This window comes from Pituophis catenifer, unplaced genomic scaffold (assembly GCF_029215685.1).
Source record: "Pituophis catenifer annectens isolate HBS135680 unplaced genomic scaffold, rPitCat1.0.hap2 SCAF_3, whole genome shotgun sequence".
NCBI lineage: Eukaryota > Metazoa > Chordata > Lepidosauria > Squamata > Colubridae > Pituophis > Pituophis catenifer.
The window spans coordinates 1,040,856-1,057,768 of record NW_027256883.1 but is presented as its reverse complement, the minus strand read 5'-3'; the positions used below and the strand labels follow the sequence as shown (position 1 = coordinate 1,057,768).

Here is a 16,913-nt window from a genome sequence, read left to right as displayed (position 1 = left end):
AGAACCTGTCTTAAAACACCCGGATCCAGAACAGCCTTTTGTCATCCAAGCGGATGCAAGTGATGTGGCAGTAGGAGCCGTGTTACTCCAAAAGAACAACCAAGGTGATCTACAACCCTGCGCCTACACCTCCCGCAAACTCACCGATACGGAGAGGCGATGGGCGGCGTGGGAGAAGGAAGCGTTTGCAGTAAGGTGGGCCTTGTTGACCTGGCGGCACCTTCTAGAGGGAGGCCAGAAACCATTTGAAGTCTGGACTGATCATAAAAACCTAGAGGCCCTAAAAACCCCACGAAAACTGTCGCCTAGACAAGTGCGGTGGGCACAATACTTCAATCGTTTCAATTTCGAGCTTAAGCACATCCCAGGTGGGAGAAATTTCCTGGCTGATGCCCTCTCCCGGATGCCCCAATACAACAGTGAGCGGGAGCAGGTAGTGAATGCCATCATCCCCTCCACCCAAGCTGCGGCCCAAGTGGTAACCAGACGGCAACGACGTGACCAGCAAGGCCAACTTGCAAGTGACTTAACTGCGAAATTAAAAAATGAAATGCTGACAGACCCCTGGTATCGGGACAATCAACATCTCTTGACAAAAAGAGATGAACTAGCATGGAGGGGGACAAAGCTCTATGTCCCACAGAGTTTACGCATCCTGATTCTCAAGAGGAGCCACGATGTTAAACCAGCAGGACACTTCGGGTTCCTAAAGACTCTGCACCTAGTACGAAGGCAGTTCTGGTGGCCACATATGAGAAAGGACGTAGACAGTTATGTAAAAAGCTGCACCATTTGTGCCACGATGAAGACAAGGCCAGGGTGCCCGCCTGGATTGTTGCAACCAGTAGCTGAGCCAACAAGACCATGGGAGGAGATTGCAATGGACTTTATAGTAGACCTACCGAGGAGCAGTGGAAATACAGTGATCTGGACTGTAATAGACTTATTCTCCAAACAGGCACACTTCATTCCTTGTAGTGGACTGCCTTCAGCCCGTCAGTTATCCAAACTGTTCCTGAAACACATTTACCGCCTACATGGAGTCCCCAGGAGAATCATTTCCGACAGAGGGGTCCAGTTCACAGCAAAGTTCTGGAGGGAGTTTCTACGGTCCATAGGTTCATCCCAAGGGCTCAGCTCAGCATTTCACCCGAGCACCAATGGGGGGGGCAGAAAGACTGAACGCTATGATAGAACAGTATTTAAGATGCTACGTCGACTACCAGCAGTCCAATTGGGCAGACCTCCTATCTTTTGCGGAGGTTGCATATAATAATGCTGTCCACAGCAGCACGGGGCTAACCCCGTTCAAAATAGTGAGTGGCATGGATTTTGTTCCCATGCCAGAATACCCGAGGGAGCCCCCTTCCTCAGTCAGTTTGACCGACTGAATGGCAATGTTGAGACAAACTTGGGAAAATGTTAAGAGGGCGCTGGCAAAGGCGGCTCAATCTTATAAGGACCAAGCAGACAAGCACAGAACTCCCCAAAGACCATTTCAGCTGGGAGAGAAAGTTTACCTCTCCACCAAGTACTTGAGACTTAGACTCCCGAGCAGGAAATTGGGCCCAAAATTTATAGGACCATTTCCTATAATAAAAATAATCAACCCCGTTACAGTGCAATTGCAGTTGCCACGGCTTTTGGGGAAAATTCACCCCGTTTTTCACAGTAGCCTTCTAAAACCTGTAGTGGGGTCTACTTTAAGGCCAACGCCACGTGAACCCCCTGGGCCCCTGGTTGTTGGGGGCCAAACGCACTACGAAGTGCAGCGGATTCTTGATTCAAGATGGCACAGGGGGCGCCTTCAGTACTTAATTAAATGGAAGGGTTACCCATTGTCAGAGGCTTCCTGGGTGAAGAGCGCAAACATCCAAGCTGATCGCCTTATAGCAAAATTCCATGCAGACCACCCGGGAAAGCCGGGAGGGGGGGGTGCACAGCCAGGGAGGGGCTGATGAGACTAATCTTGTTGTGTTTTCCCTATGGGATAGGTGATGTCGCAGAAGTGAAGGGAGAGGGTCCGGATGTCAGCGTTCCAAATTAGGCTTTCTTCCAGCGCTGACATAATAAGTTGAAGCAGAAAGAGCGGAAGCTTGATTTATTGCTGAGATGAACTTTTACCTAGTTTTGTATGTACAGATACTGTTTCCTGGGAGACGAGGATGGGGGCTGCATTCCTGTGAAAAGAATGTGCCGGGGTGTAGAGATGGATCTGTATGATGGCCAATGGGATATTGGGGTTGGAGAGCGGAAGAGGAGGGGTTTGGAAGGAGGGGCCAGTTTGGCTGCAATTTGAATCAGAAATGTCGGATTCTGCTATTCTTAAAAATAAAATGATTCATTAGACAGCTTGCGCTTGAGAATGAAGTTTATTCAAGATAGCACCGAAACCTGACACCATGACCATAAGTCTGGGGGTATCAACCGCCACCGCGGCAATAACGTTGAGTAACTCGGGCAGGGCTGCCACCACGTGGCAGGGAGCCAGGTACGTGATCAGCAAACCCATCTGAACCCCGTGGCCCCACTTCACAAGGAGGGACTCACAACCAGCTGTCTGAGGTACATAATTGTCTTACGTGTTTGAATTTGATATCTATATGCCTGGATCTTTGACCAATAGCATCAGATCTAGATATTTCAATAGCAGCTTTGTTATCTTCATGTATGATAAATGGTAATGAAGGATTTTTCCAAACATCTGATAATAAATCATTAAACCATACAAGATTATTGGAGGCTTTAGACAAACAAACATATTCTGCCTCGGTTGTTGATGTGGCTACTAAATCTTGTTTTCCAGTATACCAGTAGACTGGACAATTGTTAAGAAAGAATATATAACCTGAGGTGCTTTTTCTGCATTTAGTATCACCTGCCCAATCCGCATCAGCATAACAAGTGAGGATGGGCTCTTTAATATTATTGGGTTCCAGTAGTAGGCAGAAGTCTATGCTGTGCTTTAAATACCTTAATATTCGTTTAATGGCTTCCCAATGATACATTAAGGGTTTACCAACATATCTGGATAACAGATTGAGGGGTAAAGCAATGCAATATCAGGTCTAGTCCAATTAGATATGTACAAAAGGGAACCAATAACTGATCTGTAAAGTGTATTATCTTTAAATTCAGGGGATAATTCATCCATGTTTCTTAAAAAATCGGCCTGCATTGCAGTATTACAAGTTTTGGCATCATTCAAATTACATTTGTTCAGGAGTTCTATAATTTTATCTTTTTGAGAAAGTTTAAATCCTTTTTCAGTTTTACTGATTTGAACTACAAGATATTTGTTTACTTTTCCCAATGATTTTAAAGAAAAATGTTCATTTAGTTTTGTTACAAATGTATCTCTTTTCTCTTTGTGTTTACCGATATATAAAATATCATCCACATAAATTAACACAAATTCTAATGAGTCACCTTCTTTTTAACAAAGAAACAATTGTCTGCAGTTGTGGCATTGAAATTCATAGTTTTGAGTACTTTGACTAAACATTCATACCAACGTTTGCCAGATTGCTTTAGTCCGTACAAACTTTTATTTAATAACCAAGTTTCATTTTTGTTTGTGTATTGACTATGAGGTGCTCTTACATATATCTCTTTATCAAGCTTTGCGTGTAAATACGCGGTCTGTATGTCATATTGAAAGACATCAAGATTAAGTGCAGATGCTATAACTAAAGCTGTCTTAACACTCTCAGTCCTTACTGTGGGAGAGTATGTGTCTGTGTAATCCTCAGGATACTTTTGAGCATAACCCTGTGCAGCTAATCTAGCTTTATATAATGTGTTGCCTCCTTCCAGATTTTTAATTTTGAATATCCACCTGGTGCCTATAATAGTTTTGTCCTTAGGTGCAGGAGTAGGTGTAAATACATTTAATTCTCGCAAACTGTCCATTTCTTTGGCCATGGCTAATTCCCATTTTTTTCTTTTTTCAATGGGGAGCTTTAATACTTCCTCGTATGTGTTGGGTGTTGATGTTTCATTATTCATGTACATTATGTAATCCTTGTATTTACTTGGCACCTGATTTCTGTTACATCTGATTGTTTTTTCTGGTTTGCTATCGTTATCGTGTAGATATCTTGCCTCCTTTTTTGTCAATGAATCTGTTTTTATTCTGGGGTGACTATTTGTCCATGTTTTATTTTTGTTTTCATGTGCATTGTGATTGAGTTCTTCTCTATCTATTTTGTCTTGATGTTCAGTGTCTGTTTTTGTAGTTGGGAATATCTCATTAAGATGTATTTTAGACCAATTGGCCTGTTCATGAAATACAGCTGTTCTAGAAATTATGAATTTGTTGTTATTATCAATAAATCTGTACCCTTTTGTGCCTGTTTCGTATCCCATGAATTTAAGTCTTCTGGATACGTTCTCTCCTTTACGCCTCAATTGTTTTGGTATATGTACATCCGCTGTGACTCCAAATATGTGCATGTGTGTTATTTTAGGTTTTCTATTATACATTAGTTCATATGGCGTTTTGTTTACAATGTTGGACCAAGTTCTGTTTTGAGTATAATTGGAATATAGTAGTGCTTCTGACCAGAATTGTTTTCCTAAGCCAGCATCTTCTAATGTACATCTAATCATGGTTTGTAGTGTCGAGTTCTTTCGTTCTACCACTCCATTTCGGAATGCAGAGAAAGGGCTAGATGTGAAGTGTAGCATTCCTTTGTTTTTTAGCCATTGGGAGAATTCTTTTGACATGAATTCAGATCCCCTGTCTATCATGATTTGTTTTATTTTAATATTATGTTGTGTTTCTACACGTTTGTAAAACTCTTTAAATTTTTGAAATGTTTCATCTTTGTGTTTCAAAGTATAGACAAATCCATAACGACTATAGTCATCTACAATAGTTAGAAAATATCGTTTTCTATATGTGATTGATGGGGTTAATGGACCAACTAGATCCATATGTACCAGATCAAAAATGTGATTAGTTGATCTTGTTGCCTTTTTTGGCTTGGGATTAGTTCTGAGTTTTGAGGACTTACATACTGAGCATTCCAAATAATTTTTACAATTTTTTATTTTAACACCTTCAGCATGTTCAATCATTTTTTGTACTACAGGAAAACTAGCATGTCCCAACTTTCTATGTAATATATGTGCACATTCATCGTGGATTGGTTTTCCAATCGTAGGTTTTTTGTTATTGAGTGTGTCATTAATAGATGTGTTTTTGTTATTGTGATTTGTTTCATGTTCCTCATTATCACTATTGCTATTGTCTTCATTCTCTATGTTAGTGTCATCTTCCATGTTTGAATCAATATTGTGTAGCCATTTTTCTTCTGTGACTAAATATGGTAGACCCCCTTTGATAACCACACTACCCAAATTTGTTTTGTTTTTCTCTAGTGTTGCTTTTCCTTTTGAGAATACTATATTTATGTTAGAATCTCTACTTAGTTTTATTGCACTAAGTATGTTATGAGGTATTTCTGGTATTAATAATACCCCCTCTATTTTCCCTAGACCGGGTAAGTTTACATTTCCTCTTCCAATAACTTGGACTTTTTCTTGATTGGCTACCTTAATTACAAATTTATCTTCTATAAAGGAAGATAGTATTTTTTTGTCATGTGTTGTGTGATTAGTTGCCCCAGAATCAATGAGCCAAGCATTATCCCTTGAATCCTGTGTGTTAGTTATATTATGTTTATCTAATCCATTTAATGATCCAGACTTTCTATCTCTTGAATTATCTCTGCCCCCTCTACGCTCTCTAAAATTAGGTGAGTTTCTATATCTATGTCTGTCAATAGACGATTGTCTGTTATGATATCTGCTTCTATAGTCATGTTTTTGTCTTTCTCTAAGAAATTTAGGACAATCTCTTCTACAATGTTCTTTGGATCCACAATTATAACATTCAATTGATTCTCGATATTTTTCTTGAAATACTACTCTCTTACTTTGTCTATGTTCTATGTGTGTATTACAGCGGCTTCTTCGTAAGTTATCTTCAGCTATTAGCTTATTCGATAAATTTTCTATGGATAAGTATCCCAAATTAATTGTGTCTAAATGTGATATGTAGTTATCCCATGATGGGTCTAATGAATTAATGATAACACTTTTCATTGTTTGATCTGAAATTATCTCTCCCCTTAAATGTAGCTCTGCTCTGATTTTGTTTAGAGATATTAAATGTTCACTTACAGTAACCCCAGGTTTTATCCTAGCTGAGAAGAAATCTTTAGACATTCTTGTAGTGGTTGCTACACTTTCACTATGAAACAATTTAAACATGCAGTGAATAATCTCTGAGACAGTCAAGTTATGCTTAATACTATGATACATAGCAGGAGATATACTAGATATTAATAAGTAGAATGCTCTGTGGTGCAGGCAGTCCAATTTTAGAGTCCAAGGCCTTTTGGGGGGGTTAGTTATAAAAAATAATAAGTTCTCTTTTAGAAAAACAACCTGAAGTTGTTGACACCATTCCTGTAAATTAATACCATCTATTCTCAGTTTTGGGAAATCATTGGGCAAGTTCCCAATATTATTTGTTCCATTACTTACAACCGGAGGTTGTCCACGATCTTGTAAATGTTGATAGTTGCAGAATGGTGTAGGTATGCTCGCAATGAGTCTGAATGGTTCTCTCTGTTCTTCATGTCCTCCGTAGTTGTCTGCGTGTGTTTGCGCATGCGCGTTGCTCATTTTGCTTTTGAAGCTGTCGGGAGAGGTTCTCGTTGCTGTAGCTCCCTCGTAGTGTTCTTCCTCCGATGACTCGGTCTCCGGTTCGATCTTGGGTGTCCAGGTGACGACTGGCGCTTGCTTCCTTTCGCTGAAGTTGTCCTGGTTGAGGTCTCTGGCTCCTGGAAGCGTCTGCGGCGTGGGGGAGTATTTGCACGGTTCTCTGGGCTCAGGTGTTGGTGTTCTCGCCGTCCGGATAGAAGCGGGTAGATTCCGAGACGTTTGCTTGCTTGCCTGTCTTTTCTTTATTCTTTGATCGGCAGCTTTCGTTTATTTTTTTGTAATTTTTAAATTTGGACCAAATGTTGCAAAGAGAGTTTTCATGGCTGATTCTATTTGCAGTTCGATTGAAGTTTCTTCGATGTCTGTATCAGATTCTTCTGAAGAGTAGATTTTTTCTTTTTTACTTTTCACACTATGTAGGGCTTTTCGCGCCAGACATTTTGAATTCTGTTTTCTGATTGGCTCTGCCTCGCTCATCTTAGTGGTCTGTTGAAACCAAGATGGCTGCCATTTGAAATTTTGCGCGGGACCGTTAGTCTTTCCTTTTGTTATATTCTTATCTATAGGCAATTCGCTCACCATTTTTAGGTCTTTAGGTTCAGTTGTTACGATGTGGTTTTCTCTCACTGCTCCGCTGTCTTTTATGATGTCTTGGAGGTTCGCGATGAGATTTTTGTCATCTTTTTGGCTTTTCAGTAGTCTCAGTATCTCTGATCTGAGATCGTTGTTTTCTATCTCGTTCTCTTCTTGGTCATCAGTTTCATCGATTACCTCTTCGTTGTCTGTAGTGCAGTCTTCAGATTCTTTTGTTATTATAGTTGTAGATTCATCGATCATTTCTTGATCCGTTTCTATCTCTTTATTGTGTGCCCTGGTGTTGGGTCTTTCTCTTTTGTTTTTGGAGTTTTCTTTCTTAGGCATGTCTATTTTTATTGAGTCAGTTTAACCATCCTCTGCTACCAGATTGTTGCATAAATTTGAGGATCAGACTCAATAAATGATTTAGGAACGAAGTACTCAAACAAAGTACTATTTATTTACAGTAGGCATTCTATATTCACTGAATGATCGTAGATAGAAGCAAGTAGGAGGTGCGTACATCCCCTTTTATATCAATGAGGCGGAGTAATGGATGGGAGTGGTTACATATGAATACATTAAGAAAGAAGAATAAATTAACCCTTGATACCCTGTGAATATACATTTTCCCCATTTGAGAATAAGGCATTTACTCGTGACATACCCAATTCCTGCAAAACATCTTCATGTTTTAGCCTCATTTAGTCACCCAATTATCTTTGTTGCTCTTCTCTGAATTCTTTCTAGAATCTCAACATTTTTGGATATACTGTAGGACACCATTCTCTCTCCACAACCACTATCCTGGTCATCCAGGATGCCCAGAAAATGTAGCTGCCCACTCATGTTGACTTTGGAGGTGTGAGCCTGATTGAATCTTGTAAAAGCTTCATATTGCTGTTTGCGCACAGATAACGATGATGTCCCGATATGGAAAGCATTTGGCCTCTGCCAAGGAAGACTTACGTTCCTCTCCAGACGGTCACTTAACAGGCAGAAATAGGTGAGATCCTGTAGGATGTGAGTTATGTAACGTGTCCTCTCGCCCACTGTCAGCACCCAGAAGCAAGGAGGAAACAACCAATGGGAGATTTGTAACCTGGTCTTGATTGGTCTCCAGCAGAGGCTCTGCACCTTCCCATTGGCTGGCTGAGTTCTCTGAAGGAGGAGCCACCCCATTAGGAAAGAAGTTAAAACTGTCCAAAACAGAAGAATGCCAATATTTTTGAGAAATTGCAGTTTGAAGAGGAGCAGCTGTGAAATTCACCCACATCTGGTTGACCAGGTGAGATACCCCAGGTAAGTTAAACTATGGAGTGAATGACTAAGACCAGAGCCACCTGCCTTCTCTACCTTGATCAGAGGGTCTCCACCTTGATGGATGTATTTGCAAAATGCTTTTCATCTGGCTGGGAGTTGACGGAAAACATTTTAAGAGTTTTGAGTGCGTTTGTGTATGCCTTAGTAGGCAGAAGGCCATGAATTTTTATCCTGCCATAGGCATGAAAGCCAACTTGGTTAGGGGTCTCTAACCTTGGCAACTTGAAGACTTGTGGACTTCAACCCCCAGAATCCCTCAGCCACTTCTAAGTTTGCTGTAACCCAGGGATGTCCAACCTTGCAACTTTAAGACTTGTGGGCTTCAACTGGCTAAGGAATTCTGGGAGCTGAAGTCCACAAGTCTTCAAGTTGCCAAGGTTTGAGACCCCTGAACTACATGACCTGTCACTCTCCCTCAGCTCTAAAAAGAAGATCGGGGCAAAACACTTCCAAAAATGTTGCCATAATATTTCCGTGTAGTCATAATTAAACTGGATTAGATGTCGTCTCTAGGAATTTCTTGTCACTGCGTTATTTTATTTACCAGCTGAGCTCATTATTTCTGGACTGTCAGACTCTCCGTAGCTTTGCCAACTTCTTATCAGTAAGCTACGTGTTTCCGCATCCACCCACATTCCTTCACTTGCTCTTCACACTCTCTTTCCTTTGTTCTCTTGCCAGAGGTCCGGCTCAGATAGCCGGCAAGAATTATTTTCAAAAATGTAACAATTAACTTTTCTTAGTTAGTGAGGTGTTTTATTTTCTTTATAACAAATAAATGAGTTTTATTAGAAACCATCCTCTGCTACCAGAATGTCAGGGAATTTATTAGTCCCAGAGCCAAACATGGGATTAATAAATTCCCTGACATTTCTAAGATACTTCTGCCAATAACTATGCTAGAAATTCAGAAGCCTGGCCCCCTGACCCAACATCCCAAAAAGCTGGACAGAGGAAATCTGTTTTGGCTGCTGACAAGGTCAATATTTGCCCAAGATTATCCTGCTCCAATCCTCTGTCAGGACAAGATCTGCCTCCTGCAATTCACCGTTAGCTTCCCGCTTCCCTCCGACTTTCCCAGTTCATCAAGGACAGGAGGGCCCAACCTTGGAAATGTTAAGACCCGTGGAGTTCAAGTGCCACAATTCCCCGGATTCTGGGAGTTCAAAGGTTACTAAGGTTTCAGACACCCCTGATCAAGAGATTCCTCAGGGTCCAATGTGGCAAATTGGATCTAGAATCCCTCACATTTAAGACGCTATTGGCAAATCAGGCTGAAAGGAATCAACCCTCAACCAGTGTTGTTTGAAACTGGATTAAACATGCGTTACGCTCAGATCAGGGAACTCGGTTCCTGCCCTCTTAGCCTTCTGGAGGGCGGTGAAGACCTGCTTCTTCCGCCAAGTAGTAGCTGGGTCTTGAGTGAAAGCAACCAGAGCCACCCATGAGGAGCAGCAAATAGCAGCTTTATCGCTAGTCATCAGTGCTACAAGAATCCCACCAGACTGGCTGCCTTCCCTTGGGAAAGGCGAGAGAAGGAAGGCTTCAGGGATGGGGGGGGGTGACTAGTCTTAGAGAGGAGGGAACCTTTGTATTTAAGTAGGTTTCTTATTGATTGTTGTGAACTGCTGAGTTATATGAGACAGGCAGGCATAAAAGTCCTGTACATCAGTTGGCCCATCGATCCTCATCTCTAAATTTGCTACCAATAAGCTCATAAATGTGTAGCTTAGGATTGAAATGAGGGGCTCTTGTTCTCTCTGAGCTTCGTTATTTTCTTACAGACATTGCATTACCAAACTAGGTAACATCATCAGTGCTGGGAGGGGGAATTGCAGGGAGGGGGAGGAGGAAGGAGGAGGGGGAGGACGACAACTATGCCTTAGTGCTCTGTCAGCTTGTTTTCTTGCAGACGGTTTATTACCAAACTACATAATATCATCAGTGCTGCATCACATCATCATCATCTAGTTTGGGTAAAGAAATGTCTGCAAAACAACAACCCAGCTCAGAAAACACGAAGGAGCCTTAAATCTGCTTCTACACTCTCTGGAATCATGCTGCCGTCTTCCCAATTTTGCTTGTCTTTTTCACTTCTTCACTGGACCATATCTGTTACGTTGGCCAATTCTTAGAATGTTGCCCTTGATGATACTCGCTCTATCTGCTGGCCTGGTCCGTTTCCAGGGGGAAGGCCCATTTACCCCACTGGCAACGGAGGTCTTGACCCCAAGGCCTGCCCAGCCTCTCCTGGGAGGGAACCCGAGAGGTCAGCCGCTAAGCAGGACCCGTTATGAGGCTCCCAGATGTTGTGCTCCTTCTCTCCCTGCCGTCTGCTTTATCTCCTTGCAGGACGATGCTCATCACCTGGATGTGGCTGCCTCTTCTGGGGCTCCTGGCCGGCCACGGGGAGGCTCAGCGCTGCAAACCGGAAATGAGAGGTATCAGGGAGCCCTGGGGACACGGGAGAAGTGAGGCCTCCCCTCTGAAGGCGTTTGGCCAGCTCAGATGCTGAAGGGGAAAGGGGAGCCCCCCCATTGCCTTCCTTGGTGGCTCTTTTTTTAAGGACTTTGATCAAACATTACAAGTTAAAGAGATTAAAGGAACAAAACAATGAGAAAGTGCAAACATTGAATGTTGGTAATTTTGCATTTTTGGATGCTGTTGTTATTATTGTCGTCATCATCCTTGGGGTGGTGACATTGTTTGGTGGGTGGAGTTTCTTTTTCTTCTCTTCCAAGAGCCTCAGAACTGCATGTTAGTCTGTGCCATTGTGTGGAGGAAAATGGAAATAAGTTATTCAATTCAACATAGAATCGTAGAGCTGGAAAGGACCTCAGAGCTCTTCTAGCCCAACCCCCAGCTCCAGGCAGGAGACCTTGTGCCATTTCGATCAAATGATTGTATGAAAACCTCCAGAGATGGAAGAGTCACAACTCTGGTAGGGAAGCTATTCCATTCTTTAATCGTTCTGTCAAAAAACCCCTCCTTACCTCCAGGTTGTATCTTTTGTAAAGAAAAAGAAATATATAAAGAATGACTTTCCCCTCCATCATGTGTATAAACCATTTTAGTAACTTACGTTTCTCTTAAATACGACATGTGATCTTTTCTTCTCAGATTCCATCTCTTTTTTTATAAACAAACCCTTGAAGTCTTGATGTTCAGTCCTGGTCAGCCGAATTATTGGCTGACCAACTCACCTATTATGAGTTACTAGAGATAAGGTATCTATTTTAAAGTTGATCATGTAAAGCAAGTTTATATTCCTTTCTGTCTTTAATCCCTTCAAATAATGTCCTAGAACTAATTTTCATTTTTTTTCTTTGTCTTCTCTCACAAAATTATTCCGTTTTTAAAAGTCTCTTTTATAAATCCAATATAGGAAAACTGTCCATCTCACTTTTTGGTTTATTTGTATATCTTTTTAATTATTAGGACATCATCTAATTTAATTTGTACATTCAATGTAGCATCGTTTTGCGTACCATTCTTGTAACCTGTCATGTTAAAATCCACTTTCAGTTCAGTCAATAGTGTTGTCCACTACTATCTGTTCATTTTTCATTTAAACACAATCTATAATGGCAGACACTCTTAAAATTAACTTCTGGATCCATTGTTCAAAAATATACTTTAATAAGTCTAATGTTTTATTTCATTCCATTCTGTAAGTTAAATTTAAGTGTTCTCCTTTTAATTGTGATCTTTAGTTCCTTCTAGTTCCCTCTCGTGTCTAAACTTTAAAGTTGTACTCTACTTTTTTTTTTAAAGAATTCAAAACAAAAACATTTTCCAACAGGAAGCTTATAATTGATTTATAAATCTTATTTCATCTGGACCCTTAATCTGTTGTAATTTCCTAAATTAATCTAATCACCTTTTTTGCTGTTTATTCCAAACAAAAAAAAAAATTAAAAGTTCTTAAACCTGTATTTAAGCTTCTTTTGCTAAGGACTGGAGGAAAATCACTGGATGGTTGATCCAAAGATCCATAATAGCTGAAAAGCAATTAACAAGCAATTTCCAAAAGTGATTAGAAAAAAAAAAAACCCATGCAACTCCTGTGTCCATAAAAGTGTCAATAACGATTTGAGTGGAGATGGCTTTCCCTTGTCTTCCAGGGGTCTAAACCCACCAGAGACCACTCCACCTTTAGCAAAGCCATCTTCAGGATCTTATTCTCCACCCTGGAAGTCACCTTCCTTGATATCAAGACCGACTCTGAGTGCAGCACATTCCTACTTCACGAGGAGGGTGTAGATCAGGCAGTTTCCTTTCCACCCTTTTGTTGTCCTGCAAAGAAAGCAATGACGGAGAACGGCCAAGTTAGGAGAACTCCCAAATTCTTTTCTTCTCACGAGAAGCTCTCCAGACTGCCTCTGTCCACTCGTTCTGGCCAGGTGTGCAGAAAAGCCCAGAGGAGCACCCGCCTTTCCCTCCCTTGTGCTCTTCCAAACTGGTCTCCAAAAGGCAGCAAGACTCCGAGGGAGCTGAAAGTGGTCCCAGGGACTTTGCCTTTCCTCCTGGATGGGTGTGTGCAAATCCAGAGCAGGCAGGTCAACCGAGAACGAGTCCTCTGACATGCCTTTCTTCCCCCAAACTTCTTTCCAGCTACAAACGTGGCCAGAGGGCGTCCAGCCTTCCAATCGTCCACCTATGTGAGCCAGTTCAATTCAGTAGCCAGTAAAGCCGTGGATGGGAACTGCAGCGGACGCTGGGTTGGGCAGAACAGCTGCACCCACACGCGAGAAATGGGGCCCTGGTGGTACGTGGACCTGGGTAGCCGCTATGCCGTTTCTTCCGTGGTAGTGAAAAGCCGTGAGGACTGCTGCGGAGAAAGGCTCCGGGGAGCAGAGATCCGTGTGGGAAACTTTGTGACCAACCATGGAAAATCCAATCCTCTGTAAGTGGCCCTTTCCACAGATAGCGCTTAATCAGGAGACCAAGTGGCTGGGAAAAGGACGCCAACTGGTAGCACCCAAGACATCATAGACAAGGGTGGTGCCTAGGGAGGGAGGGAGGGGAGGCTAAAATGCTTAAGGCTTCCATATTTGGGAATATTTTTTTTAGGATCCAATCTGGATCAGTCACCGGGACCAGGTTTTGCCTTCATGACGGAGCCCATCTTTAGGGAACTTCTCTCCGTATTGCTGTTACGTGTGTGGTATTTATAGTGCCCATTGATAGCTGGCTGCTGTTTGCTTGTGCTGCCTAGTCCTCATCTTCCAAGTTCTTGATAGGCTGGTAAATCAGCACTCCTATTGACTGACGATTTCAATTACTTGGCTGCTTTTGTGCCCCTTCATCCAACAACCTAGAAGCTACGAAGTTGAATGTGTGTCCTTGTTCGCTGCAGTGAGATTGGGTCTCTTCGTCTGACCGCTTGTTTGTGTTTTTGCAATCTGGGTGTTAGCTTCCTCCCCAATCGATGCGTATCTTTTTTAGGAAAGCATTTCTTATTTAGCGTATGGCATCTAGAGAGGTCATGCAATCATGATACACAAAGGTAACTTTAAATAAAGCATCAGCAAATTAAGATAGGATAGATGGATGGATACAATTTTTTTTTAATTTTAAATGAAAAAAAATTAAAATGTGACAGGGACGATAGGCACATTAGGGCACTTACACAGGAGCCTCTTAAATATGGGATGTAGTCCACAGGAGGTAAGTTAGAATCAAAAGGGGGAAAGTCAGTAGCTGGGACAATTGAATCGGGTAGGATATTCCATAATCTGACAACTCTTACAAAATTCAATTTTTTTACAACCGTGTTTAAAGCAGTTTACATTCAGTTTAAAGCACGGCTGTTCACATGTTACATTATGGCTAAAACTACAAAAGTCATTTACAGGTAAAATTACTATGTACAATTTTATATGCAATACCTAAATCGCCTAAATGTAGGAGATAAAACAAAACTATAATAAAACTAATAAAATCACCATAATATGGTGCCAGAGTTGCATCGGGATAGGTGTTATAGTTTGGCATCTAAGGAAGCGGCTTCTGCATCTAACAGCTTCTGCTGGGGCTGCCCTCAGTTCATCCAAGGTGCCTTGAAATGTCCTTCTCCAACTACACGGGTTACCGTTTGTAGGAACGCATTAACTGCTCTTCTGATTCGCTCTTTCTGAACGTGACAAACTACGGGAGGCTGATCTCCTTTTTCTCCTCCCAACAGCTGCGGGACCATCACCGATACCCGCCTGGGTGCCATCAGCACCATCTCCTGCAACGGTAAAGTGGGACGCTACGTCACCGTCACCGTTCCTCGCATGGTATCCCTGGCCCTGTGCGAGGTGGAGGTCTATGGGACCAGGTGAAGCCAGGACCCAGGCGCCTCGGGACATAACTCAATCGATCTTGATTCTCTTGAATAAACTTACTTTGAGCACCTCTTTTGTTCCTGGGATTGGTTTCTAAGACACAAAGGCCAAGAGGGTCAGGCCACGAAGGAGAAGGCCACGGCTACGTCTTCCAAGATCTGCCTGGTGTTGTGGTCTTAGATCAAGCCCTCTTATAAAATCCTCTTATAGGTCCAAGGCACCCGAAGGCAGCACAAGAAGCAACGGATGGAAACCAATCAAGTTAGAACAATTAGCCAGGGGAACAGTTTGCCACCAGAAGCTGTGGGTGCTCCAACACTGGAGAGTTTTAAGAGATTGGACAACCGTTCGTCTGAAATGCCAGGTCTCCTGCCTAAGCAGGGGGTTGGACTAGACGACCTCCAAGAGCCCTTCCAACTCTGTTATTCTGTTATAAATACTTCAATGACAACACTGGGCCACTGAGAGAACAGGTTTCAAACAGGATTTTAAAAAACATTTTCTGGTGGTTTGGTTAGAATAAAAAAGATTCCCAACTGAGTTTTTATTTGAAGGGGGCCACAGAAGGGGATCAGCTACCCATAACTTGAGCCTCATCAAAGCAGAGTTGATGAAACGCCTTCTGGAGGTTTTCCGTGAAACAGGAAAAAAAATGTAATTAGGATAAGACGGGTTTGATTAAACCTTTTTTAAAAAAAGATGTAAAAAATGAAAGGTGCAGAACAAGAGGTCAACTTAAAGGTATAAATCAGAAGTGATTTCTTCATATTTCCTTTTTCTTCCTTTTCTTTCTGCATTTTAAGCTTTGTTCTCTTTCTCTGCTGAAGAACAGCAAAAGGAACTGGGCATATTTAGCCTGCAAAAGATATTAGGTTATAGGAAGAGAGCCATCTTCAGATATCGAAGAGATGGTCCTAGAGGAAGGAACAAACTTTGTCACCTCAAAGATCATGATCAGAAATAAGGAAGTAGATTCAGGTGAGGGCTCCGTGTATGTTGTCTTGAAGACATTTCATTACCCCAAATAGTAACATCATCACCACTGGAAGGGAGTTGAATTTGCGGAGGGAAGGAGGGAGGATGGATTGTGGGATCCTTGGTGTTCTCTTGAGTTTGGTTGTTTTCTCAAAGACGTTTCATTACCCAAAGTAGTAAGATCATCAGTGCTAGTGGCTCTGCCTGAGAACTTCCCACACGGACACCAGCCAGCCGTCTCTCCAAAAGGTTTGGGCAGCTTCTGCACTGAGCCACACCCTGGAGCGAAGAGCTCCCCTCCCAGGCGCAGGATAGCAGGTTTCAGTTAAAACATTCCCCGCAGTAAGTCAGGCTGTCCCTCGAACCAAGGACCGGGGAAGGGGGAGCCATGAACCACGTCCAAGCAGGGCCTGCTGGGAGTCCTTTTCCAATGACCCAACACCTAGCTTTTGTTCCACGAAGGAAGAGCAGAGGCTTACAGCTCAGTAAATGGTCGGACTGGTTATGTGAACCTGTCTCTCGTGCTCTGATGAGAGGCTCAGGGATCGGCTGTGTGAACTGGCTAACAACTGTATGAATTAAGCCCCGGAGGGGGGCCTCCATTTACGTCTGCCACATCCAAAGCCTGATAGCACGCAGGGAGGATGCCCTAAGGCAGGGGTCTCCAACCTTGGCAACTTTACGACTTGTGGACCTCAAGATGCGCTGGCTGAGGAATTCTGGGAGTTGAAGTCCACAAGTCATACAGCTGCCAAGGTTGGAGACTCCTGCCCTAAACCATCCGAGGCAGGAAGTGATAATGAGAGAGCTTTTCAGTTACGGGGGTCCGCCTTCTGCAGAGCTCCCTCCTTGCCCCTTCTCTGTTTTCGGATCAATGTCCCCGTGGTTTCAATCCTGATCCCCCTAGTTGACTACGAGACAAACCAGGTCTCGTTGGCTCAACCAGAAACCGTGGGCTCAATTGTGATTTAA

The 16,913-nt window shown here is 42.5% G+C and overlaps 1 protein-coding gene across 1 annotated transcript in view; it reads left to right on the top strand.

The window, feature by feature from the left end:
• The window catches only part of LOC139314084 (uncharacterized), an 82,752-nt gene extending 67,683 nt beyond the window's left edge, over positions 1-15,069 (top strand). Inside the window, exons 15-18 of the mRNA XM_070939607.1 lie at positions 8,554-8,613; positions 10,987-11,075; positions 13,249-13,540; positions 14,822-15,069. Coding sequence (XP_070795708.1) covers positions 8,554-8,613; positions 10,987-11,075; positions 13,249-13,540; positions 14,822-14,963 — 583 coding nt within the window. The 3' untranslated portion in view covers positions 14,964-15,069. The remainder of the gene's footprint in view (positions 1-8,553; positions 8,614-10,986; positions 11,076-13,248; positions 13,541-14,821) is intronic.
• Positions 15,070-16,913: the final 1,844 nt, after the last annotated feature.